The sequence below is a fragment of the Nannobrachium achirus genome (genome assembly GCF_963921795.1).
Source record: "Nannobrachium achirus genome assembly, chromosome: 15".
NCBI classification, from domain to species: domain Eukaryota; kingdom Metazoa; phylum Chordata; class Actinopteri; order Myctophiformes; family Myctophidae; genus Nannobrachium; species Nannobrachium achirus.
The window spans coordinates 13,918,126-13,944,333 of NC_137822.1; the positions used below are offsets into that span (position 1 = coordinate 13,918,126).

Sequence of the window (26,208 nt, forward strand, 5' to 3'; positions counted from 1 at the left end):
GACAGATATAGCTGAGAGAGAACCAGGAAAACAAGAGGGAGAGAGAGAGAGAGAGAGAGAGAGAGAGAGAGAGAGAGAGAGAGAGAGAGAGAGAGAGAGAGAGAGAGAGAAAGTTGTTCTCAAATATCTTTGCAGAATGTGTGGAATCTGGTTCTGTTCCCCCACTGCTTCTCTTCATTGAGATGCAATGGAAAACATTGGTGTTTTGGGGGTGGTGGGGGTGGTGGGGGTGCTCGTACTCTGTATTTGCATAATATATTGTCGGGCAGAAACCACTTATCTCCATATATACTTTTTTTTTCTTTTAATTTTTATCCCACAATTTTGTAACCCATTTCCATCCAGTGCCAATTGCCTATGTAATAGGGGAGACAACGGACTGACCTCATGCTTCCTTCTATGCATGAGGAGTCCAAGTTGTTTCTTTTCACCTGACAGTGGGGATTTCCCCGGTTTGGACGTAGCACGTGGAAGGAACACGTTATTCCAACCAGTTCCTTTCCCCTCCATCAGGCGCCCCGGCTGGCCAGGGGGAGGCATTATAGAGACCAGGATTACTGCATGTTTTTGTGAGGGTATCTACCCTAGGAGACACGGGGAGAACATGCAAACTCCACACAGAAAGGCCCTATCGCCAACACCACCTATAGGGTGTGGGTTCTGATGACGCAGAGGAGGGAACACGCCCACATTGCCCACAGCGTCCCCCGGTGGGAATCGAACCCAGGACCTCCATATCTCCATATTCTAGCGTTTTGTGTGTTTTTCTGTTTTTTTTTTGTAAATTAACGACTTGATCATCACACGAAAGCGTCAAAAGTAGCAGATCCGCAAGCTCGGAACGCATCGCAGACTATACTTTTGCCTGTTCTTCAAAAGTAACAGTTTTGGACTCTGTGTGAGCGCACTACACCGCCATCCTTCTGCATTTTAGTTTTGTGAGTATTAACCTTGCTTATTGTGGAGTCGCTCTAGAGAGGAGCCGAATGCCTATTTTTGAAAAGTCGTGAAAATGTGTGCAAATCCTTGAATATATGTATTTTTTAAGCGAACATTTGTAACTCAGATTTTGCTTCTGGGGGGTCCCTGGAACTAAATATTTTGAGATGGGGTTCCGTGGCCCAAATACATATCATTTTGGGGGTCCTTCACATGAAAAGGCTTGAGCTCCACTGACATAGAAACATAGGTTTTTCCAAAAACGATTTTCATGATTTTTCAAAAATAGCAGATCTACAAGCTCGCAGCGCGGCACTCGGTGCCGCGCTGTGAGCTTGTAGATCTGCTATTTTTCAATAGTTAAAGCACAGGGGCCCCGCAGTGAATCCTTGTACCCGGGGCCCCTGCGTACATACGTGCAAATGTAACACCGCCACAGTACATTAACCACGTTCACCTTGGTGTCCCTCCCTATTTTGGGCCGGTCATCATAGTGAACATTCCTAAAAAAGGAGGCTGCCTCTGGCTCAATGTGCTTAATTTAGGGTGGCGTTTTATCAGAGGGTGCAGGGGGGTGCCGCAGAGTACTTCCATGATATTTGGAATCAATTCATCAATTCAAAATATCACTCAAACAATCACATATTAAGTCAGTGGTTCTCAAACTTTTTCATGTCAAGGACCTCCAAATTGACACTTATTAGCCCCGCGGACCCCCAATTGAAAATATATGCCAGGGACCCACATTAGAGAAGATTTTTAGTGTTCTAGCAGTTATTCTCGCCCATTTTAATTTCAAGGACCCCCGGTTTGACAGGCATTTATATTGTAAAATCAACGTTAAAGCTATACTGTGTAAGTTGCTCAACTAGTGGTCAGTAGCTCTATAGCAAACCACGGTCGCGTCCGCGTCTTTCGGCCGTTTTTCGCCGCGGACTGGGCCTCACACCCCCGCGTCTGCCTCCACCTCGCCGAGATCTATCTTTAGAGGGGTCCCTGGTTCCTGTGCGTTCAGGCATTCCGGAGAAACGGACTCCTTCACCCGAGTATATGCTGTTGTTTTGTTGAGGCAAGCTACTTCCTGAGAAGTCAGCAAGATGCGCTGTGATTGGCCGGCAGTGTATAACCCTCGCTGTGATTGGCCGGTAGTGTATGATGGCGTAATCTTTCCGCGAAAACCGGACCCCGGCGAGGATCACAGAAAACATATAAAGAGAAGGCTTTAGAAGCTGAAAATAACGGAGTGGGTGTTCTAAAACTTTAGCAATTTAACAGTTAGGACAATTTTAAGATTTGTTTTATAAAAAAAGTTACATGGTATAACTTTAATTTAACTCAGAGTGTACAACATTTTGGAACCAAATGGACCCGTTAGCGTACACTCTCTGAGTTACATACTCTTAAGGGTCCATTTGGTTCCTAAGTACCATTTAGCATGGGGTCACCCGGGAACTCCCTCAAGGACCCCTGGGGGTGCCCAGCCAGACCCCACTTTGAGAACCAATGACTTAAGTCACTTTAGGTTTCTAATTCAGGTCCAACTCTTACCTAACTTAAGCGATTAAAGATACCAGATGGTGTACTAACTAGGTGGAAGACGCATAAAAAACAAACACACATAAAAGAATATGAGCTGATATAAGCTGTTTATGAGAACGCTCGTGACATTTTTCTTGTGTTTTATTTCTTTTTTCTTTTTTCTTCTGTTTAGTGGGAATAAGGTTTGTCCCCAGACATCGTAAGCTGTAAAGTGTGCATGACCAAAAATGCCATGCGCAGCAAAGAACCGGTTGACCTCGGAGAGGGTCTATTTCCCACCCCCACCCCCCACCACACACACACACCCCTCCTCATGTCCCAATAACACACACACGTGCGCTCGTGCGCGCGCGCGCACACACACACACACACACGCACGCACGCACACACGCACGCACGCACGCACGCGCGCACACACACACACACACACACACAAGTTGACGTGCGCTTCTCTTTTCACTGCTTGCAAACTAAGGTATTTTTCATTTCAGTGCCGTCAGCAAATCAATGTAAAAAAGAGAAAGATGGGGGGGGGCAGTGGTGGGGGATGTGGGGGGGGTGTGTGTGTGTGTGTGAAGGGGGGGGGGAGAGAGAGAGAGAGAGAGAGAGAGAGAGAGAGAGAGAGAGAAAGAACAACAGAGCATCTGAGGACAACTGGGAACTGCGCACACAAGGAACAGTTTCTTCATAACAATACTACGTTTCCCAGAGTTCCACGGGGGTGGGTGGTGGGGGGGAGGAGGGACTAGTTTACGCTACAGTCCGTATCAAGCCCCCAGAACGGCTTGTAAATATTGAAGCAGCCTCCCTACTGGGGCCAAAGCTGGAACAGCAGCCGGGGGGGGGGGGGGGGGGGGGGGGGGGGGCGGGGGGGGGACAATATATGCACGAGCATAAGAGCGGGGGTATACAATAGGGTTCAATGGACGTCGAGTGACGTTCGTGACGTAACTAATAACGTCTCGACGTAACACATTTTGGCGCATCCAGATGTGCCAATTTCCCCACGATAGGCTTCAAATGGCCGAAATGCAAATATCAACTATATTTGCATTTCGGCCATTTGAAGCCTATCTACAAGCTCGCGATGCGACACATTGTGAGTTTGTAGTGTGGTTTAATACTGTTTAATACTGTTTCGAAATAATAATCAAAATCAATGCAACTAAAGTGCCATGCGCAGCAAAGAACCGGTTGTCCTCGGAAAGGGTCTATTTCCCGGGGCTGTTAAGTATGACATCATTTTGTAGGCAGAGGAGAATTTCTGCCCCCAGTTTCCGTGAATCTTTTTACTATTTTTACTATTTACACATTTTTCTTCTCTTTGTTGAAAGGAAAGTGTCAGAATTATACTTTAGTCGTTATTTTTGTCTCGGATCTGTCGAAATAGCGAGGGACAGAAAATGCTCTGGGGGGCAGAGTTCTCCTCTGCCTACAAAATGATGTCACGGCTTAAAAGCCCCACCCCCCACCACACACACACACACACCCCTCCTCATGTCCCAATAACACACACACACACGTGCGCTCACTGTACAATATTGGAAAAAAACTCAAATAAAATTCCTCAATATTGTACTTAAGTAAATGCACTTAGTTACTTTACACCCCTGTGTGTGTGTGTGTGTGTGTGTGTGTGTGTGTGTGTGTGTGTGTGTGTGTGTGTGTGTGTGTGTGTGTGTGTGTGTGTGTGTGTGTGTGTGTGTGTGTGTGCGTGCGTGCGTGCGTGCGTGCGTGCGTGCGTGCCCGTAGTAACAGAGGATATAAAGCATGCTTCTCTCCGGGATGAAAGTTGTAGCCGCTATACTTTCACCCTCCTCCTCTCCCTCTCACTCCGCAAGGATGATGTCATCCCCCCCCCACTCCCCCCTCCCCCCTCTCTCTCTCTCTCCCCTGGCGGCGATGGCCGTAAATCATCCGTGCGTTGGTTGGTCCTGGCCTCACCTCTCCCTCTCTCCCTCTCTCCCTCTCTCCCTCTCTCTCTCTCTCTATGTTACGGGATCCTCACACACACACACCTTGGGGGAAAACGGGTGTGAGTATGTGTGTGTGTGTGTGTGTGTGGGGGGGGGGGTGATATAGCACATAAAAATAGTTCCCCCCTCCCCGTCTCCGCTCCCAAACACAGCCGCCGAGGAGGAGGTCGTGTCCCTAATACGTATTAGTCATATAGAAAATGACTAATTCCGCGAGCGCCGAGTGCGACAGGAGAGGTAATTTTGCTGATAAAGTGTGGGGGTGGGGGAGGGGGTGGGGGTGTGTGGGGGGGGGGGGCGGGGTGACCCGGAGGATGGATGTCAGGGAGGTGTGTGTGTGGGTGTGTGCAGTGGTGGAAAAAAGGTACTCAAATTCTTTACCCAAGTAAAAGTATCAATACTGCAATGTACGTAGGAATACTCCCGTTACAGGTAAAAGTCCGGAATTCAAAATGTACTTGAGTAAAAGTATGAAAAGTATTGGCATTAAAATATACTTGAAGTACCAAAAGTAAACGTACAAAATGTTTGACAATAGCAGATCTACAAGCTTTTATATAATACAATTCATTTTTATGCAATTCATTTATTATTGCGACCGAAGGTCGCAGTTTACCATGAGAAATGTCACAGCTTGTCTCCGTGTGTGTGTACACATTTTTACGGCCTATGGGTTGGTTCCCTTGACACATCACTGTGACATCACATGTGACATCACAGGTGACATCACCTATGTAAAAGTCCATATAAGGGTATTCCACAGAATCCTTTTATGCCCATGTATGGCATCCCTGATGCCATCAATATTAAGCCCATATCTAACAGGACTTCATAAGGGAATGCCTATCTATATAAAGGAAGTCAGCCCATATTTGTGCGGCTGGTATCTACAGTATAAAAAAAAACTAGCAGATCTACAAGCTCAAACCTTTTCATGTCAAGGACCCCCAAAATGACATGTATTTGGCCGCGGACCCCCATCTCAGTTGTTCCAGGGGCCCTCAGAGGCAAATATTTGAGTTACAAAGGTTTGCTTTAAAAATTATATACAGTATTCAAAGATTTGCACGATTTTTTTTTCAAAAATAGCATCTATATCTAAGTACAAAGTACAAATATTCAAAAGTTATAATATGGATATAGGACGTTTCTAGCAACGAGATATGATAAAAAAATGTTAAATACTCGTGTAAAGTAAAAAAACGAAATGCCTCAAAACTATACTCCTGTACAGTTCAGGAGTGAATGTAGGCTACTTGGTTCCATTCCAGTACTGTGTAGAGGACATACATAGAGAGTAGCAGGGAAAGAGAGTTAACCCATTTAGAACGGGTACACATTTTGTGTTTCATTATTTTATGCTTTTAACTATTGAAAAATAGCAGATCTACAAGCTCACAGCGCGGCACCGAGTGCCGCGCTGCGAGCTTGTAGATCTGCTATTCTTGAAAAATCGTGAAAATTAGAATTTTGACCCGATTCTATAAGTGTCTTTTGAATCCCTCTAAGATTTTTTGAAAAACCTATGTTTCTATGTCAGCAATCTGGCTAGCCATCGTCAAAGAAAAGGTCCTTTTCACTTAACTGGAGCTCAGTTAGTCTGTTCTTGAGAGACTACCATGTCAGTGGTTCTCAAACCTTTTCATGTGAAGGACCCCCAAACTGATATTTATTTGGCCACGGACCCCAATCTCAAAATATTTAATTCCAGGGACCACCCAGAAGCAAAATTAGAGTTACAAGTGTTTGCTTTGAAAATACATATATTCAAAGATTTGCACACATTTTCACAACTTTTTTCAAAAATAGCAGATCTACAAGCTCGCAGCGCGGCACTCGGTGCCGCGCTGTGAGCTTGTATATCTGCTATTTTTCAATAGTTAAAGCAGTCAATAATCCTAAATGGGTTAAAGCCAGTGTAGTGTAAGTGGGTCACACCAGGAGCCCAAATACGACGGCGACCATAAGGGACCATACATCACCATTACTGATTAACCCACGTAGGCCGGGCACGCATTATTACGCAATAACACTATAACCATTATTTTATGCTTTAACTATTGAAAAATAGCAGATATACAAGCTGACAGCGCGGCACTCAGTGACGCGCTGCGTTTCTGAAAAACCTACCTTTCTTTCTATGTGTCAGTGGTTCTCAAACCTTTTCATGTCAAGGACCCCCGAAATTATATGTATTTGGCCACGGACCCCCATCTCAAAATATTTAATTCCAGGGACACCTCAGAAGCAAAATTTGAGTTACAAATGTTTGCTTTAAAAAATACATATATTCAAAGATTTGCCCACATTTTGACGACTTTTCAATAATAGCAGATCAAGCTCGCAGCGCGGCTGTGAGCATGTATAGCTGCTATTTTTTCAATAGTTAAATGATAACATAATTCTAAGCCTAAACGGGTTAAGGTAAAGCCTCCGACTCAGCATAAAGTACAACTGGAGAGGAGAGGGCATTCAGGGATAGGAGGAGGAGTCTGCTTTTAGGAGGCGGAGTCTGCTGTTAAGATACATGATGTCATTTGCCGTCCGCCAGAAAACCTTTGTATATTGTCGCTGTCACGCTTAAAAACTGAAACTTCTTAACTCCATATTTTTTTTACCTTTTGCGGGTATATATATCGCAATGCGTTGTGGGCGTGTAGGTCAGCTATTTTTGATACTTTTGGAAGATCTTTTTTATATAGTTATTATTATAAATATTTAACCAATGAAAAATGTGTTGTATTATGAGCTTGTGACTAAATAATAACTACACTCGATCCATTGAAACTCTTCCTTAAAGATGCAGTGCCATGATTTATTTCCCCCTTAAAACATGATTATCAGGTATTATGATTATACTAGGAGGAGGATTTCTTTCAAAAGAGTGTACAGAAAAGGTTAAAATTAGGTTTTTATGTGGCCACACCCACCAGTTCATTAAGTATGCCTGGTTGTTCAGGTGGGTGATGACCCAGCTGAAGTTGGCCACACCCACAGTGTTGTGTGAATGGTAAAAGTGGAGGGGATGATTATATGATGTCATTTAATCACTGTTTTTGAATCGGCACTTTTGACCCACAAGGTGTCAGCCTCCAGTAAGAAATACAAAATATGAAGGGAATACATAATTGCTCAATCACACCAGGGGGTCTAATGAAGCACTGTCAACCTCATAGACACACGAAAAACAGAAAAAGAACAAAACTATGGCACCACCTCTTTAAAAGTAATTGTTTTGGACATACAAGGTTTCCACCCGACAGCGACAATAATGTCAAGAAAATAATATTCTGTCCTAAATGGGGGAGGTTAAAATGACTAACACTCCCAGCAGAGAAAAGACTATGCTGATGTTAGTATACAGTCTTCAACGTTCATTTAACAGGGGCAGTGAAATGTGTAGGCCTACTGCACATTGTTTTACAATGAAGATACTTCTTCATTGTACGTTTATTAGAAATGCCACTAAAACACATCCCCTTGACTGAACGCTGCATGTTCTCTGCAGGTGAAATAGGAGTTACATTGTAGTTCATAGTGTGGGAGTTTTGATGAATATCAGTCATGACCATACCATGGCACACACCTGTATGCGTGCGTGTGTGTGGAAATGTACAGTATAGTATGTATGTCGGAGTTGGACCCTTGGCCAATGAGTTTTGCAAGACTCTGCCTCATGGTGGCGCTAGAAGAGGGCCATGTGAGAAATGAGTGTTGGTTGTGGTTGTGGTTTGGCAGCCAAGGAGTGTGTCTTCAAAGTTTGTCAAGGCTTGGGGCAACGGTGGCGGAGATATGAGTAGGGTCAAAAGTGTGACGGGTGACATGTGACAGACTGACAGACAGCCGGTGGAGGTTTTGATAGTAACTGCGACCTGATGGTCGCAAAAATAGGGCTAAAGTGGTTAATGTAAGTTTGATTTATAATATTTTAATTTATATCCGCAAAGTAACTAGTAAGTAGTAACCAAAGCTTTCAAAATAAAGTAGCAGAGTAAAAGTACAGTATTTGGATCTGAGATGTAGAGTGGAGTAGAAGTAAAAGTGTTGGAAATAAATGTACTTAGTTACTTTCCAGCCAGGCCAGCTGGGCTACCTCTCTCTTGGCAGAGCGCTATAGAAATGTTGGTCTCCCCTGGCAGGAGATCCTGGCCTGGGCAGGATATTATGGATTGCATCTTTAATTGTTCATTGCGGTCGAAAGTATTTTGAAAGTGCTTTTAGTAGGGAAAAAATAAGAAGGGGTTGGGGAGGGGGGCAGTGTGTGTGTGTGTGTGTGTGTGTGTGTGTGTGTGTGTGTGTGTGTGTGTGTGTGTGTGTGTGTGTGTGTGTGTGTGTGTGTGTGTGTGTGTGTGTGTGTGTGTGTGTGTATGCGTGCGGGCGTGTGTGTGTGTGTGTGTACAAAATGGTAGTTTTTTTTCTCTCTTTGGTAACAAGAGAAAGAGACAATCCACAAATGAAGGGGGAAAAAGAACACATTGCATTTCTCACAGTAGGCCTATTTGTTCTTCCCCCTGCTTTTTGTTTTGTTTTTGTTCCCTTGATTGTGCCGACTCAGCGGCGGCCATCTTTTTTCTTTTTTTCTTTTTTTTTGTGGTGCGCGTTCTTTGGGAGAGCATGATGACGGGGGATGATGATGATGATGATGATGATGATGATGATGATGATGGGTCAGCTGGAAGATGAAAGTGAAACCAGTAGTGTTTGTAATGGATTGCTTGTAAAGCGATAGGACTTCCATACTCGACAGTAATGCGAGATGCGCAGGCTATCGGCGTTGCCAGATTTTCTCGAGAGAAATAAGCAACCTGGTCTAAAGGAAAACAAGCCCCAAAAAAGAAGCGACTAGTATAATAGGCCACACAAGCTAATTTAATAATAATAAGGGTAATAATAATAATAATCTTGAAATAAAATGTGGAATATTTTTTTGAAACATTCTAACACAAATCTGGTACGGGACTCTCCCTGGCACAACATATTTTCAGATGGGGGATTAGGGACAAATTTGGGAGGGGTTCCATGACATGAAAATATTTGATTATATATATTGATTTGACTTTTTTTGTTCTGTAAGCAAGCCTGAATAAGCAACTACACTTTAAGTGCAACAAGCAAAAAACAACCTGCAAAATCAACCTGCAAACTACCACTATTCAAGAGCAACTTTACAGAAAAAAGGTCCAAAGAGGGCTCATAGCGAGCAGACATGGCAACCCTGGGGACGGCGTCGGCGGGGACAGGGGATACAGGGAGCTTATGGAGAAGTGACGGCGCTGCTGGTGGCAGTTTCCCAGATACGTGACAGAACCTGGCAGGTTGGATAAGGTGAAATCAATGTCTGATGTGATGATGATGATGGAACCACGTCAGCAGTGTTAAGGCTGCGACCTCTAGAGGCTCTATGGCAGGGACCTTCTGCCCTTTTCAGGCCAAGGACCCCTTCAGCTGAGGGAGAGAGATGAAGCTAGGGACCCCCCCGCACTACATTATTGTATGAATTTTCACATGTATGTACTCAATGCATCTAAGTGACAAATAAAGTGAATCTGAATCTGACTTTGTGTAACTTGCAGATTAAACTTTTTTCCAAGATTTCCTAGATTTCCTGAGCAGAAGCTGGTTATCCGTGTACACAAACCATGCCCACATCAAAGTCCTTCTGGAAGCATGATGTATCATTTGGCCTGATCAGTCGCGTTTGATCGCGTTTTCAGGCCAAGGACCCCTTCAGCTGAGGGAGAGTTGAAGCTAGGGACCCCCCCCCCCCCCCCGCCGCACTACATTATTGTATGAATTTTCACATGTATGTACCCAATGCATCTAAGTGACAAATAAAGTGAATCTGAATCTGACTTTGTGTAACTTGCAGATTAAACTTTTTCCTAGATTTCCTAGATGGCTTCATAGACTTGTTTGACATACATTGTCTTTTCTATGAATATGTTGGATTCACCCTAATGATGTTGCTCTAGAAAGGGCAAGACTGGAAAGACTGTTACCCCCGCGACCCGATTCCGGATAAGCCTTTGAAGATGGATGGATGGATGACATACAGTACATACGGTGCATACTTTATGTTGCAACCCATACTGTAAAATGCACGCACGCACGCACGCACGCAGGCACGCACACACAGACAGACAGATCAACAATATGAAATGTGCTGTGCGCCCTGCAGAGCGTCAACGCTGAGCAGAAGCTGGCATGGCTTGCCAGCCAGGATATGGACTCCATGTGTCACATTCCTGACAGGAAGGCTGTGGACTGACCAACGCTGGGAAGTGCCTCCGTCAGATGTGTGAGTGAGACACAAGTTGACACGCACGCACACACACACTTTTGTGTTACTATACTTCTGAGGATATTTTGGATGCACACCACCACCACCCCGAACTCTAAAAACCTGACCTCAAAGTCGTCTGTCTGGTAACTGAAAGATAGCAAAAGTAGCAGATCTACAAGCTTGTAATGTGCCGTAAAGCAACATGTTTTGACAACTTTTGAGCTTGTAACTTTTGCAACTTTTGCTATTCTTGATACTTTTGTGTAACACTGTAATTATGATCAAGCAGGAGAGTTAATACAAAAGAAAAACAAAAAAAAAAAACCCCACAAAACTTGGAGATAAGAGGTTTCAGTTAGGTCTTATCCTAACCACAACCAGAATCTTTACTTCATTTTAAGACTCTGGTACGGGAGGACCAGTAAGTAAAAGTAACATTATTGGAAACTGGAAATACTCAAGTAAAGTACAAATAACTCAACACACAAATAAAGTACAGTACTTGAGGAGGGATATTTCACGCTTTTGGGTGTTTTCGATTAATCTATCACGGTTAATATGGAGTTAGAAGTTGCAAAGGGTTTGTATAGGAAGGGGGAGTGTCTGATAAAATGAATATCAAATACCTACTGTAAATACTGAATCAAGCAACTTAAAATCTGTCCAGGGTGTCCACAAAAGCCTGATTAGATGATAAAACGAGCAAAAGGTTTTTTGAAAGTGAAATATCCCTTAAATAATATATGTACTTAGTCTCTTTACACCAGTGGTTCTCAAAGTGGATTCCGGGGACTCTGTGGGTTCCTTTAGAGGGGTCTAAATAGACCCTGACAAACTGGAACCAAATGAACCCGTCAGTGTACATTTGTACACTGCTTGAAATTTGAAAGTTTGAGAAACACTGCTTTCATGGCTCTCACAAGTATAGGAATAAGTACACACACACACGCACGCACGCACGCACGCACGCACACACGCACACACACACACACGCCTACCTTGACTTTGGGAGGGTCGAGCCAGTGCTCCTTCAGTACGTTGTCTGCTGTCATGTTGCTAGGCAGGATCACCACGTCGTTGTTACTCTCCCTGCATGTCAGCTCACAGTCCTCACCTGTGCACAGTGGAGGAGAGACGTACTCACTGTAATGTGGACATGATCTGTTATAAGTAAAAGTCCGGAATATATAAAAAGGTAATTGATTAAAAGTACGAAAGTATTGGCATCAAAGTATACTTAAAGTACAAAGTAAAAGTACAAAATGTTTGAAAATAGCAGATCTACAAGCTCACAACGCATCACGATGGGGCTAAAGTGGATTAAAATTGATGTTTTTTATGTAAAAGTACTGAAAATTGGAAATACACGAGTGAAGTACAAAAACCAAAAGATTGTACTTAAGTAAATGTACGTAGTTACTTTACGCCACTGCCTGTGCATGTGTGCATGCAGGTGTGTGTGTGTGTGTGTGTGTGTGTGTGTGTGTGTGTGTGTGTGTGTGTGTGTGTGTGTGTGTGCGTGCGTGTGTGCGTGTGTGTGTGTGCGCGTGTGCGTGCGCGCGTGCGTGCGTGCGTGCGTGCGTGCGTGCGTGTGTGTGTCTGAGAGAGGGAGAGAGAGAGAGACAGAGAGAGAGAGAGAGAGAGACAGAGAGAGACAGAGACAGAGAGAGAGAGAGAGAGAGAGATGATGACATCATCAAGAAGCAGAAGTGTTATCCGTGTACACAAACGATGCCCACATCAAAGTCCTTCTGGAAGCATGATGTATCATTTGGCCTGATCAGTCGCGTTTGATCCCTCTTTGATTTTCCTTTTCTAATATCTAAGGTGAATTTAACAAGTCTGGGGTCGCTGGCCTGAAGAAACCGGGAAGAGAGTCAAAAAATCTGATTCCATTTGTGTCGACCAGATTTTACCCAATTTCCTGATATCGTCACCTTCTTAAAATAACGGATTAAGTCATATTTTCGAGCTAAAAAAAAACAAAACAATAAACTGAACCAATATATCGTCACTGTCGGGCAGAAACCTCATATCTCCAAGTTTCAAATGTGTATGTTTTTTTCGTAGAGTACAGCCCTGCTTCATCATACAAGACTGTCACACAAAACTAGTGAAAACAGCAGATCTAAAAGCACACAGTAGATTGTCTGTTTTCACTAGTTTAGTTCATTTTTTAAATGATAAATACAAAATGAATGCTTTTGGACATACAAGGTTTCCAACCGACAACGACGATATGCACCCGTGAGTAATGCGAGGACTGCAATTCCCACAATGCAACGGGAAATGACGTCGAACATTCGGCGGCCACCCTGTAGTAACTCTGAGGACCCCCTAGGGGGGGTCCCGGACCCCCTAGGGGGGGTCCCGGACCCCCCCTGTTGAAGACCCCTCCCTGTATTAATGTATAGATAGGAGTACAGACCTATGGCGTGTCCTCTCCTGCAGGTGTACTGGAGGCTGTAGTGGAGGTTCTGAGGTAGGGAACATTGACCCTTGGCCTGCGGACACAAGCGGAACGAACCCGTCCAGTTCCCGTCCTTCCGGCAGCGGATCACGTTGGACGCCGCACCCTGAAAGCAGCACGAGCATGCACAGGCACGCACAGGCACGCACACGCACACGCACACGCACACGCACACACACACACACACATACACAGCATTATTACTGTATATTTGTGAGGCCATCGGCATTTTAGGACGATACTTTTTAGATCATTTTATAGTTTCGGTCCATGACAACTCAAAGCATAAATCAGATATATATCTGATATAACTGAGTCCAACTCCTGAAACGAACCCTGTAAGACCCGACTTAAATCTTTTTAACAATTCTAAAGCCTATAATACTAAAAGTCTATTTTCAATCATAAAACAAACCATTTCTCTTGAGGACCAAGGAAAATTGTCCTCGCAATGTCTATTACTAACACGCACGCACGCACACATACACACGCAAGGCCAAGGACATAGAGGAGTTGAAATCCCGTTGCGGACGGACGGACACACACACACACACACACACACACACGCACACACACGCACACGCACACACACGCACACACACACACACACACACACACACACAATACAACAGTTATCAGGCTTGTGCGTCTACTTGGGCCCGCGAGGCACGACGGATTAAAAGGTGTATACATTTCAAAAGGTCTGTGGCGGGCCGCACTATTCTGGAAATCAATAGCAATCCAATTAGCATGGCATCTAATTGAGTAGGGTTAGGGAGGGAGAGAGAGAGGGAGAGAGAGAGAGAGATGGAGAGAGAGGGAGAGCGTGCATTCTTTTGTAGCTGTGTGTCGGGCAAAAATCTTGTATCTCCATATTCTAACTTTTTGTGTTTTTTCCGTGAATGAATGCCCCAACTTGTTCACACTAGGGATGTCCCGTCCCGATACCACTTTTTTTGCTTAGTGGACTTTAGGACTTTTGATATGTTGTTACCAACATATTTATGAAACAAAATGGTATCTGGCGCTGCCGTGAGCAATATCGGACGAGTATGAGTAGAGCAAAATAGGCCGGGGTATCGGGGCGAGTACCGATTCTCGAATCGGTAGCGGGACATCCCTAGTTCACACGACAGCGTCACAAAAAAAGGAGCAAAAGTAGCAGATCCACAAGCTCAGAACTGAACCTGCTGCTTTTGATGCTTTTGAATTTGAATCCTGAAAAGCAACATCTTCGGACATATGAGGTTTTTCCAAACCGACAGGAGACGAAATGTGAGCGGGAATGAATGTGTTGCGTCATATGTGTCCCAATCTCACTGAGAGCCAGTCATCTCGGAAAGTACAGCTTTAGACAGGGACTGAAAATACATTTTTTTTTCTCACTAAAATGTGATAAAGCCACTAAAGCATTTAATAAATTTCAGGCTACATTTCACTTAAACGCCAGAGCTTAACTCTGCATGTAAATAAGACTTTTTTTAATTAATGTGAGAGATCGTCAGGTCATTTGCAGGTTAGAAATTTATTTAGAACTTGAATATCTCAAAAGTAGTATTTCAGCATGGCATCATTCTATAAGCCATATCTTCAAAACTGTTGGGGTCAATCTCCACAACCAATATATCATTTTGTAGCTATGATCCCCAGCTTTCAAATGAAATGAAAAAATGAAAATGAATAAAAATCCAATGACTGGCTCCCAGCCAAATTGGGACACATATAGGATTAAGTCGTCGTTGTCGGGTGGAAACCTTGTATGTCCAAAACCGTTCCTTTTTGTATATATAATTTTTTAAATGATTTATATAAGTGAAAACAGCAGATCTACAAGCACACAACACCTCGCACCGCTGTTTGTACTACTGTTGTGCGACAGCCTTGTATGATGAAGCAGGGTTTCATTTCGCAAAAAAAAACGTACAACTTGAAACTTGGAGATACAAGGTTTCTGCCCGACAGTGACGAAGTATACGTTGAGCATGTTGGTTTGTTTGTATTTATTTAGTGCGCACGCTTAAATTGAAATACAGAGAAAGAGTGTGGTTAAAATGGAGAAGAAACAGACAGTCCATCGTATTTTCTGTAGGCTAAAAGCAGTGGTTCTCAAACCATTTTATTTTGTATTAATCTTTTTATGTTATGGACCAAATTGGCACAAATTGATTTTTTTTTTTATCTGTGGCCAAATGTATTTTGGCGATAGAACAACATTATTCTTTATTTTCCTCATGTTCAAACAAGCTGTAATTACTGTGTGAAATAACAGTGCTGGTCTCTATCAAGTTTTTAATTATTCACATGGGTCATTTCCACACGTTGAGAACATGCTGTAAACTCCCTCTTGAATAAATATAATTTCCTCTCTTTGGTCAGAATTGATCATTAACACATAGAGTGCCCAGGATTATTCAATCGGCAGGTGCCCATAGCAACCCGCCATTTTACCTTCTTTTGAATCCTGACAAAAAAAGTAATCAGAGTAAATGTAATACAAGAACTGTTTATTTTCACGATAGCATTTTCTTTCAGTCAGGACAGTTTTCTAACAATCGCGGGCATCAGTGCTTTTGTAACGGCCGGTAGAGAAGGCCGCGTTTTAAACATGAAGGTGATTTACAAGTTAGATTAGGCTCTCTGCCTCCCGGACATTTTTGAGACTTTGAGAACCACGTCCTAGAACACTAACACTTCAATTTGTCAAACCATCACTAACACCAGGGTATATTTTACCCGGTATAATATCGTCTCTGTTGGGCAGAAACCTTGTATCTCCAAGTTTCAAATTGGTATGTATTTTTTTGATGAAGCACTGCTTCATCAAACAAGGCCGTCGCACAAAAGTAGTGAAAGCAGCAGATCTACAAGCACACAACGCCTCGCGGTGCGAGGCGTTGTGTGCTTGTAGATTGGCTGTTTTCACTCGTTTAAATCATTTTTAAAAAGAAAAATGCAAAACGAACTATTTTGGACATACAAGGTTTTCACCCGACAATGATGATATATTCTATAAAAATATATATATATATATATATATATATATATATATTTCTCTTTTACTTCACTTTTCCCCCACCACTGATCAACCCATTCAGACCTGGAAAGGAACAAAATATTTTGACATGGGGGTCTGCGGCCAAATACATATCATTCTGGGAGTCCTTGATTTAAAATCAAAGAATTGAGCAGCACTGCATGGGTTTTTCAGTAAAACCATTAGGATTTAGAAGACGTTTATAGAATCGGGACCTCAGGTCTAAATGGTTTCATTAGGGACTTTAAGCTTGGACGGTTTTCAAGGCGGCTCCGTTAGGCGGCAGTACATGATGACGCGTCTAATCCGTCTATGCAGCAGCCGTTGTAGACGCTACGTGGAAAGGTAGCTTCTGCCGTACTAAGAAAGCGCACCGATCCATGTCCGGTTACCGTAGCGCAGGGGTCTTCAAGGCCACCCCTTAGTTGAGAGAGAGATGCACCAGGGACCCCCACAACCTTTTTCATAGTTTCCATTATAGTGTTGTTGTTTGATAGCACGATTATCAGTGTATTTTGGATTCATGTCAATTTGTGTTTTCAGATATTTAACAACTTGAACCGTCAATAATTAATACATTTTCACTCTGTACTAGTCTGTCTTTTTGTCGGACTGCCGTAGCCGTCATTGCTTAAAGTCCCTATTACGAGGAACAGGGGGGAGGGGGAGCAAAGAGCCAGAGATAGATAGATAGAGAGAGAGAGATGTAGGACAGACCTGCTTGCATGGAGCGTGCAGCGGCCTCACCGTGTGGGCGGAGCCTACTCCTCCTGTTGTCGTGGCGACCAGGCCGGGGGCGGGGCCCGAGCAGTTGAGGCGGCAGACGCTGTCGAAGCGGAAGGCGTCCGTGCAGTGGTAGGAGCCGTGGAAGATGGCCGGCGGCGGGTCGCACGTCACCGGCTCGCACGCGCCCTCCAGCCAGCTGCCGTCCTCCGTGCACTGCCGCTTGAACGCACGCCTGGACGAGAGGAAGGCGGGTGGGGGAGAGCAGTCGATCAATTCATCAGTCAATCACAGTGGTGTAAAGCAGTGGTTCTCAAACTTTTCAGACCGCGACCCCCAAAATAATCATATTTGAACTGGGGACCCCCCCCCACCCTGACGAGCACTAAGAGTTGATGAATTACATTTTGTATAACACGGCTCTATTGTGAAAATAGCACGTAGATCGGCTATTTTCACAATTTCTGTCTCTAATATTTTACAATTTGGCCAATGTTTAATTTGTCATTTTAGAGGTATTAGAAAGTCCTTAAATTGTTACTTTAGAAATGTGCAGATACCCGCTATACACTTAAACTTTATGTTGGTTTGTTTACTGTTGAGTGAGAAAACAATGTTTCACATTAAGCCAATCATCTGGGGACCCCCCCAAAATAATTTGGGGACCCCCCTGGGGGTCCCGACCCACAGGTTGAGAACCACTGGTGTAAAGCAACTAAGTAACTAAGTACTGTAATAAAGTAACATTTTTAGGTATTGAGTATTTCCAATTTTCAGTACTTTTACTTCAACTCCACTACATCTTGGATCCAAATATTGCAATTTATTTGAAAACTTTAGTTACTACTGTAGTTACTTTGTAGATTATTACTACAAAAAAATACATAAACACTTCAGCCCTGTATATTTTAAATATATAGGGATTTACAAGCTCACAATGCGTCGCAATGTAACACATTGTGAGCTTGTAGATCTGCTATTTTTTAAAATATTTTTATACAAAACTTTTCTTCTTTCTTCTTCAATTATTCTCAATTCTGGACCTCTAATAATAGTATAGTATAGTATTTCTACATTACAGTATTGATACTTTTACTTAAAGGGGTACTGTCACCTTAAAAAGTCACCTTAAAATATGAGTTAATATTTTTATGATGTCATTGTGGGAATGTGCAATTATAAGCCAATCAAATTAATTGACTGTACTTAGACTACTGTGCTGGTCAGCTGTTGTTGGGGGGCGAGGGGCAGATTACACTGTGACATGAGTTTCAGACCGTTTTCAGAGAGACCATGTGACCTACTGTATCATACTATTATAATTTCGGGGCGTGTCAGCGGGCCTTTAACTCACTGAACGCCGTAAACGCACTATACGTCTTTGATCTGTAGTGCCATATACGCACTTTACGTCTTTAAAATTAATCAAAAGTTTTATCTTTCATGACATAATTGTAATTTAAAAAAAATAGCTCTAAACGTTAGCCGTTAGCCGTTAGCCTCCGCGACACGACCGATTTGACTGTAGCACCGGTGAACACAGTCCGACGGGAAACACAGACCATAACTTCCGGCCGAACATTGGTTCCGGCCACCTTAGCGTTAGCTATACACGTTCGTTTATACACTTCCCGTGCTTCCCAGACGAAGTATAAGTACTCATTCGAAAGCAAAAAATGCCACCGTTCTATCGGTGCCATCCATTCGGCGATCCGAGCCAGGTGATCGCCAGGGCTCGGAAGTGTTATAGCATGTTAGCAAAAAGGCCTGGCCAAAATGTAAACAGACAGGCCCCGATCAAAAAAAATGGAAGTGTCTCATTCTTCTTCTATTTGTCGATCAGATAGTAGGAGAACACCACCTGGTGGTTTTCAAAGGCCATTGCACTCTAGAGAACACAGAGTCCCAATGACAGCATAAACATATCATAATGATCAAGACATCTTACACATGTTCTATTGAAGCCCAAATATAATGATAGGATATATATATATAAATATAATTTTTTTCCTTTGTAAGAGGGGTAGTGTGGCTTTCGATAGAAGCATAGATTTATATATGTAATTTAAGTACAAAATATGATTTTGGCCCCCATAAAAAGGAAAAATTAAAAAAAATGGATGGCACCAGTTTTGTAGATTTCTAATAAAGGGTGGCATTCAGTGAGTTTTAAGTAAAAAATTTGTTGTACTTTTTTCACCTCTGTGTGTGTGTGTGTGTGTGTGTGTGTGTGTGTGTGTGTGTGTGTGTGTGTGTGTGTGTGTGCGTGCGTGCGTGCGTGCGTGCGTGTGTGTGCGTGCGCGCATGCGTGTGCATGTGGTGTGCATGTGCGTGTTTCCGTACCTCTTGGGCTTGTTGGTGACGTGGTAGCCCGGCTTGCACTTGTACTTGCAGAGCGAGCCCACCTTGAGGCCCGTCTCGTTGCAGCGCTTGGTCTGCAGCACGGCGTTGGGCACGGGGGGCGGGGCCGGGCAGCGCAGCTCGCACAGCGCCTCCGGGAAGGACCACAGGCCGTCCTCCATGCACATCAGAGTGTTGTTGGTGCCTGCATGCGGAGGAAGAGGACCCGTTAGCCCCACCGCGGTTCTTTAAGTGGATTCCAGGGACTTTGTGCGTGACTTTATTTGGGGTCCCACCATGACCCATACAAGTCTGTAACTCTGACAGTATACACATGGAACCAAATGGACCCGTTTGTATACTGTCAGAGTTAAGGGGAGACCTTGAAATATCAAAGTTTGAGAAACACTGTGTTAGCCCCCCCCCCCCCACACACACACACACACATTTAGTTTTTAGTCATTATTAATTCAAAACATTTGCCAAAAAACATTCCCAAAAAAGCTGAAATTTTCATGAATTATACGACACATTTCATGAATAAACAAACGAGAAATCCAAGAAATCCCATAAATTAGAAAACAAATGTTTAAGAAGAAGTAGTGAAAATTGACGATCTATAAGCTCACAAAACGCTAACTATTTTCAGCGCGTCAGTGCCGTGTAGCTTGTACAATCTGCTGTTTTTTTTTTTTTTTTTAAATAAGATTAGTTTTTGGGCTTCTATGCCTTTATTGATAGGACAGTAGACTGACAGGAAATTGGGAGAGAGATGGGTGAGTAACATGCAGCATAGGTCGTCCGGATCGGCAATCGAACCGGCGATACGCAGTCAGGCATGATGTGGTATGCGCCTGGACCAGTAGGCCAGCGGGCGGGCGGCCCCACAATCTTCTTTCTTTGTTGACACAAATCTTCTCTTCTGGGGGTCCCTGGCACAAAACATTTTGCAGATGGTTTTGAAAACTGCTAATTTAGAAGGCATTTTTTCGCGGAATCGGGCCTCAGGTCTTGGAGGTTAATTTTTTGGGGGTTCTTGGCGAGGACATGTTTTGAGAATCTCTGCTTTGCCGAAACCACGGAGTCCATGGGAGTGAAGCGGAGCAGACAGCTTGTTGGGAGCGCTGCCGGTGCAGACGTTAAACAGGGACACGGCCCTCGTCCAGCCATCTGACACCATGCCATGACAGCTACAATAAAACCTCGTCCACATCCGCTCCCCACGCAGCCCAAAATAGAAGCCGCCATGACAAAGAGATCTTGCACAGACCACCTGAAAAAGGTGAAGCATGTGTGTGCTGCGTGCACGCATACTTGTGTTACTACTACTATCCCCCCGCGAGTATAGTAGGAATTAGAGAAATAGACGCTGTACGAGTACACATTCTTCCTAAGTTTGATTTATTCGTACAGTGTGTGTGCACTGCTGTGTCGCACGCCCAAAATAGTCAATCTACGAGATCACGACGAGCTGCAGCGCAACGCGTTGTTGTTGTTGGCTTGCAGCCGGCGTTGGCTTGCAACAAGGCCACGCAATTAAAGTCAGGCTTTTGGGTTAAAAATGCCGTTTATTAAATTACCTTCCAACAACTATGGCCATTAAAAACGTACTGTGCATGTGTGTGTTTATTTTCTTTGTGTGCGTGTGTGTGTGTGCGTGCGCGTTTATGTGCGTGCGTGCATGGGTCCGTGTAAGCGTGCGTGCGTGCTCACGTACACACATGTCCGCTAAAAAACCCCAGCAGGAAAACAGCAGATATAGACGAGCTCACGACTATCGACTACTTTCGGCGAGGACGTTTGATGTAGTACAGTAGACAGAAAACAAAAAGGTTGCGAGCACAGAGCCCTGAGGTACTCCTCCTCAACAACATTATCGTCTCTGCCGGGCGGAAAACTAAAACTGTTGCTTTTCTGGATTCAAATATAGCAAAAGCAGCAGCAGATCTGTGAAGTTCAAAGTGTGGTGTGAAGGATCTGCTACTTCCGATGTTTTTGTTTGAAAGCTGTGAATGGCGTGCACACGTGTGGTGCATGATCTGTGCATTATCAGTGCATGACCTGTGACCATCGTGCACATTAAATGGTAAAATTGAAGACATTAGTCGCTTGGCAGCAACCAGGTTAAAATAAATTCATCATGGCTGTTGCTATAAGATATGGCAACATGACTGGTGTCTTGCGCACCAGTCATGTTGCCATACCTTAGCTTTGTGCTGAACTGACGCCACTGCAGTCAGTGGGTCTCACCTACGAGCTGGGCGGGCTCCCGGCACAGGAAGGTGCTCTTCTTGCCGTAGGTGGTCCCCTCGGGGAAGTTGAAGTGGGCCGGGTGCACGTGGTACTTGTCCGGCAGGCCGCAGTCCACCGGCTCGCACGACACCTGCTTGTTCCACTTCCCGTCCGCGCACGTGATGGTCACCGACGAGTCCGACTGCGGAGAGAGAGAGAGAGAGAGAAGGAGGGGAAGGCATTATTAAAACCCTTCCAAGACTAGGGATGGAGCTCGAAACAAGGGTTAGCCCGATAACCCGATAACAGATTTATTGAGTACCCGGTATCAATAAGCTTTGGGTTCATCAAGCTTGTTATCGAGCATTGTGGCCCATGATGTCATGTTTAAAGAATCAAGATCAAGAAATTATTACAGTACTATTCTTAACATAAAGCCATGACCCGGCTGTTCCCGGCTGGTGATTGGCTCCTGTGATTGTGACAATCACAACGCGGGTTCAGAGTCTTGCTCAAGGACTCTTCGACTCTAACTCTGGAGGAGCCCGGGATCGAACTGGGAACCCTTCGGGAATCCTCCGCGTTCTAAGACGGCAACTCTACCCCTGAGCCACTGTCGCCCCTATGTCTATGGTTGTCACCAATCCTCTGAGGTCTTGCCCCTATAGACAGCCTCCAACCACACCAGTCCGCCAGTGTTTGCCAGTGTTTGTAGATTTGCTGGTGTGTTAGATGTCAACGTTAACATGGGTTACAGCCTTGGTCAGTGTAGGGGTGGGTGGCCTTTCTTTTGTTACTCCTTTGTTCATGTTTTCCCGTAGTTAAGAATAGGTAAGATTTATGTACTTTTTATTTGTGTCAAAAGGTAAGCATGGGATTTTTTGTTCACACACTCATCGCATGGCTGAGCCTGATTTTGAGATTTAGAGGTGGAATGGAAACTCTCAGAAGTGTTGCCCTTTCATGACTTTTCCTTAACATACAAGCCAAGTCTTTTTTCTGCCATCTGAGACGTTTTGTAAATATGAAATAAATATTTTTTAGTGTTTCCTGGGCAGAATTGTTCAATTTCTAAATCTCAAAATAGGTCAAAACGACCTGTTCAGTCATGCGTGTGTTAATTAAGATTGTTTTATGTTCAGGGGACCACCGTGAGGTGGTAACTAAAGGCCCTTTTCCACCGGCAGTGATAACGATGACGATAACGATTTAAAAAAGTGGGTTTTCAATTGAAGTGGATCGGCAGCATCCACCAAACACCGATAAAGACAACGATAGCCGACAACTACATCGTTAGGATCAACAACGATGTGGTTAAGATCACAGTGATATGGAACTGGGTCTCTGACAAACAGCTCGAGGTGCGCTCTGAGCGAGCGGCTGTTAATTAGCGCCTCTTCACATTGATGTCCGGACATCAATGTGAAGGCATAATTATCGCTGTGATATTTTATGGCTATCGTCATCGTTATCGCTGCCGGTGGAAAAGGGCCTTTACCCATGTTTTGTCTAATGTAAAATAAATCCCTGTCTTTTGGATTTTAAACCGGTGTTGACTGCCTGTGTTTGGGGACTGGGAAGGAGGGACTGACTGCCACGGTTCAGAGCACACACCCGACAATAGACCATAGATATTTAATATTGATGATGATAGTTAAAGTTATACCATGTAACTTTTTTTATAAAACAAATCTTAAAATTGTCCCAACTGTTAAATTGCTAAAGTTTTAGAACACCCACTCCGTTATTTTCAGCTTCTAAAGCCTTCTCTTTATGTCTTCTATGATCCTTGCCGGGGTCCGGTTTTCGCGGAAAAATAGCGTCATCTGCGTCATCTGTATACGTTGGCCAATCACATCGTGATTGGCCCCTCCACGGATTTGTATCGGTCGCGGGGGTTTGCGGCGCCGCTCCGGTGGTCCGCGGCGGTGGTCCGCGAGTGACTCCGGGCGAAAAACGGCCGAAAAAAGCAATACCGCTACTGACCACTAGTTTAGTAACTTACACAGTATAACTTTAAATACAACAGTTTAAATGCCTTGTTGCCTTGCGTTGCGAGGCGTTGTGAGCATGTAGATCGGCTATTTTCACAATTTCCACCTGTAATATTGACAATTTGGCAAACGTGTTATACAAAATGTAATAGCTCTAATAACTCTTAGTGCTCGTCAGGGTGGGGGGGTCCCCAATTGAAATATGATTATTTTGGGGGTCGTGGCCTGAAAAGGTTGAGAACCACTCAGTGTTGTTTTTGACAGCAAATTTTGATTTAGTTTTAGTCATAGTCTTTTGAATAAAATGTAATTTAGTTTTAGTCATAATTTAGTCACCTGAAAAGTTTTAGTTTTAGTCTAATTTTAGTCAAATAAATGTAAAGTTTTAAGCGACTAAATCTACAGTTGATTTAGTCAACTGAAATGTATTTTGGCAGTTCCTTGATGGCATCGTAATGACACTTTTTTACACTTGGTTGCGTGCTGAAAATAGCAGATCTACAAGCTCACAACGCGTCGCAGCTGAGAGCAACTAAACATAGAATGACTCTCTTCTCCACGAGTCCCTCCCTAAAGTTTTAGTCTAGTTTTTATTTTGTTGACCAAATTGTCAATGTATTTAGTCTTAGTCATCACATTTTTCGTCATAGTTTTAGTCGACGAAATCAACACGGGAACCACTGCACTACAGTATCACAAAAAAAGTTGCAGATCGAAACGTGGCGCAAAGCAGGTTTTGGACATACGAGGTATCCACCCGACGGAGGCGATTGGAATCCCGATGAATACCAGCCCGTTCCGATTCCAAGTATACTGTAGCCTGAAAAAGGTTTTCCTCAAAACTCTCTTTCACAAGAGGGCTCTTCCTTGAAGGACTACTAGACCATAATAAATCTCATTATACAGCACATTTCATTCCAAGAATGTTAGAATACTCTGGAATACTGCGCTATCAATGCCTAGAACCGTATATTATGTCAGAGCTCTCATGTCTAGCATGTGCTCGCGTGTGCATGCATGTGTGTGTGTGTGTGTGTGTGTGTGTGTGTGTGTGTGTGTGTGTGTGTGTGTGTGTGTGTGTGTGTGTGTGTGTGTGTGTGTGTGTGTGTGTGTGTGCGTGTGTGTGTGCGTGTGTGTGCGTGTGTGTGTGCGCGTGTGTGTGTGTCATCCAACGTAAAGCAAAGCAAAGTCCCTATAAGATAAGACAGGGGTCTTCAACGTTTTCAGGCCAAGGACCCCTTAGCTGAGAGAGAGATGAAGTTTTTCGTTTGACAGCACAATCATCAGTGTATTTTGGTGTGTTTTCAGATATTTAACCACTTGAACCGTCAATACTTAAAAAAAACTTGACCTTTCACTCTGCTTAGTCTGCTCTTTTTCCCCCTCTACACCAAAGTCTTTGCCAAAAATAGCTGCTATTTTTGGCTTAAGTTCTTTGAAAATGGAAACTAGGGTTCAAGTGGTTCATATAAAAAAGGAGCAAAATAATTTCTATCACACAAAGATTTGGAGGACCCCCTTGTAGTAACTCTGAGGACCCCCTAGGGGTCCCGGACCCCCAGCTGAAGACCCCTGCCCTAAGACGTACTGTATAGCTGTCAGTCTGTCTTGCTGATGTGTCTGTCTGCCTGCCTGTCTGTCTGTCTGTCTGTGTTGAATTAGCCCCAGTAGCCAGAGGTTGTTAAACTCTCTACTGGAGGAGAGGGTTTTTAGGCAGCCGTAAACTTTTTAAAAGAAGGAAACTCCACACACGTTTACACACACAAACATAGGCGGTTGCGTATGCGTGCGTTGCTGCATGTGCACGCTCACACACTCACAGACACAGACACAGACACAGACACACACACACACACACACACACACACACACACACACACACACACACACACACACACACACACACACACACACACACACACACACACACACACACACACACACACACTGAAGCACATGCACATAGGAAGGAAAAGAAGAAAAAGCAACGTTGGACCTGCACACGATTAGATGCAAATAGTATACGTGCACACGCGTGCACACACGCACGCAGACACACGTGCACGTCTACACTACTACAGTACAAGCACGCAAAAGAGCATGTGCGCAAACACTTGCGCGCGCACTGCATACACGGGATGGGACAGAGCTGTAAACGCATGCAGACTACAAACGCACAAACACTATTATCGTCGCTGTCGGGTGAAAACCTTGTACGTCCAAAACCGTTCGTTTTGCATTTGTCATTTTAAAAATGATTTAAACTAGTGAAAACAGCCGATCTACAAGCACACAACGCCTCGCGGTGCATTTGTCATTTTAAAAAATGATTTAAACTAGTGAAAACAGCCGATCTACAAGCACACAACGCCTCGCACCGCGAGGCGTTGTGTGCTTGTAGATCTGCTGTTTTCACTACTTTTGTGCGACGTGTATGATGAAGCAGGGCTTTACTTTGCGAAAGAGCGTACAGATTTGAAACTTGGAGATACGAGGTTTCACGCACACACACACACACACACACACACACACACACACAGCCATCCACATCTTGATAGATCTGCTAATTCAACTCTACACTCCGCTAGCGGGCGGCCGCCGGTCATGTGTGATGCATGTGTTTTCTCTGCCCGTGTTCCCCGTTCCAAAATGTGATAGGACTTGATTTATGCTGGGGC

At 44.0% G+C, this 26,208-nt stretch overlaps 1 protein-coding gene across 1 annotated transcript in view; it reads right to left on the reverse strand.

Annotated features, from left to right (window-relative positions):
* Positions 1–26,208, reverse strand: part of pappaa (pregnancy-associated plasma protein A, pappalysin 1a) — a gene marked incomplete at both ends in the record, with an annotated part of 282,732 nt that overhangs the window by 59,349 nt on the left and 197,175 nt on the right. The window contains 5 exon segments of the mRNA XM_080743260.1: positions 11,736–11,851; positions 13,166–13,313; positions 16,959–17,199; positions 19,308–19,509; positions 21,555–21,738. Coding sequence (XP_080599386.1) covers positions 11,736–11,851; positions 13,166–13,313; positions 16,959–17,199; positions 19,308–19,509; positions 21,555–21,738 — 891 coding nt within the window.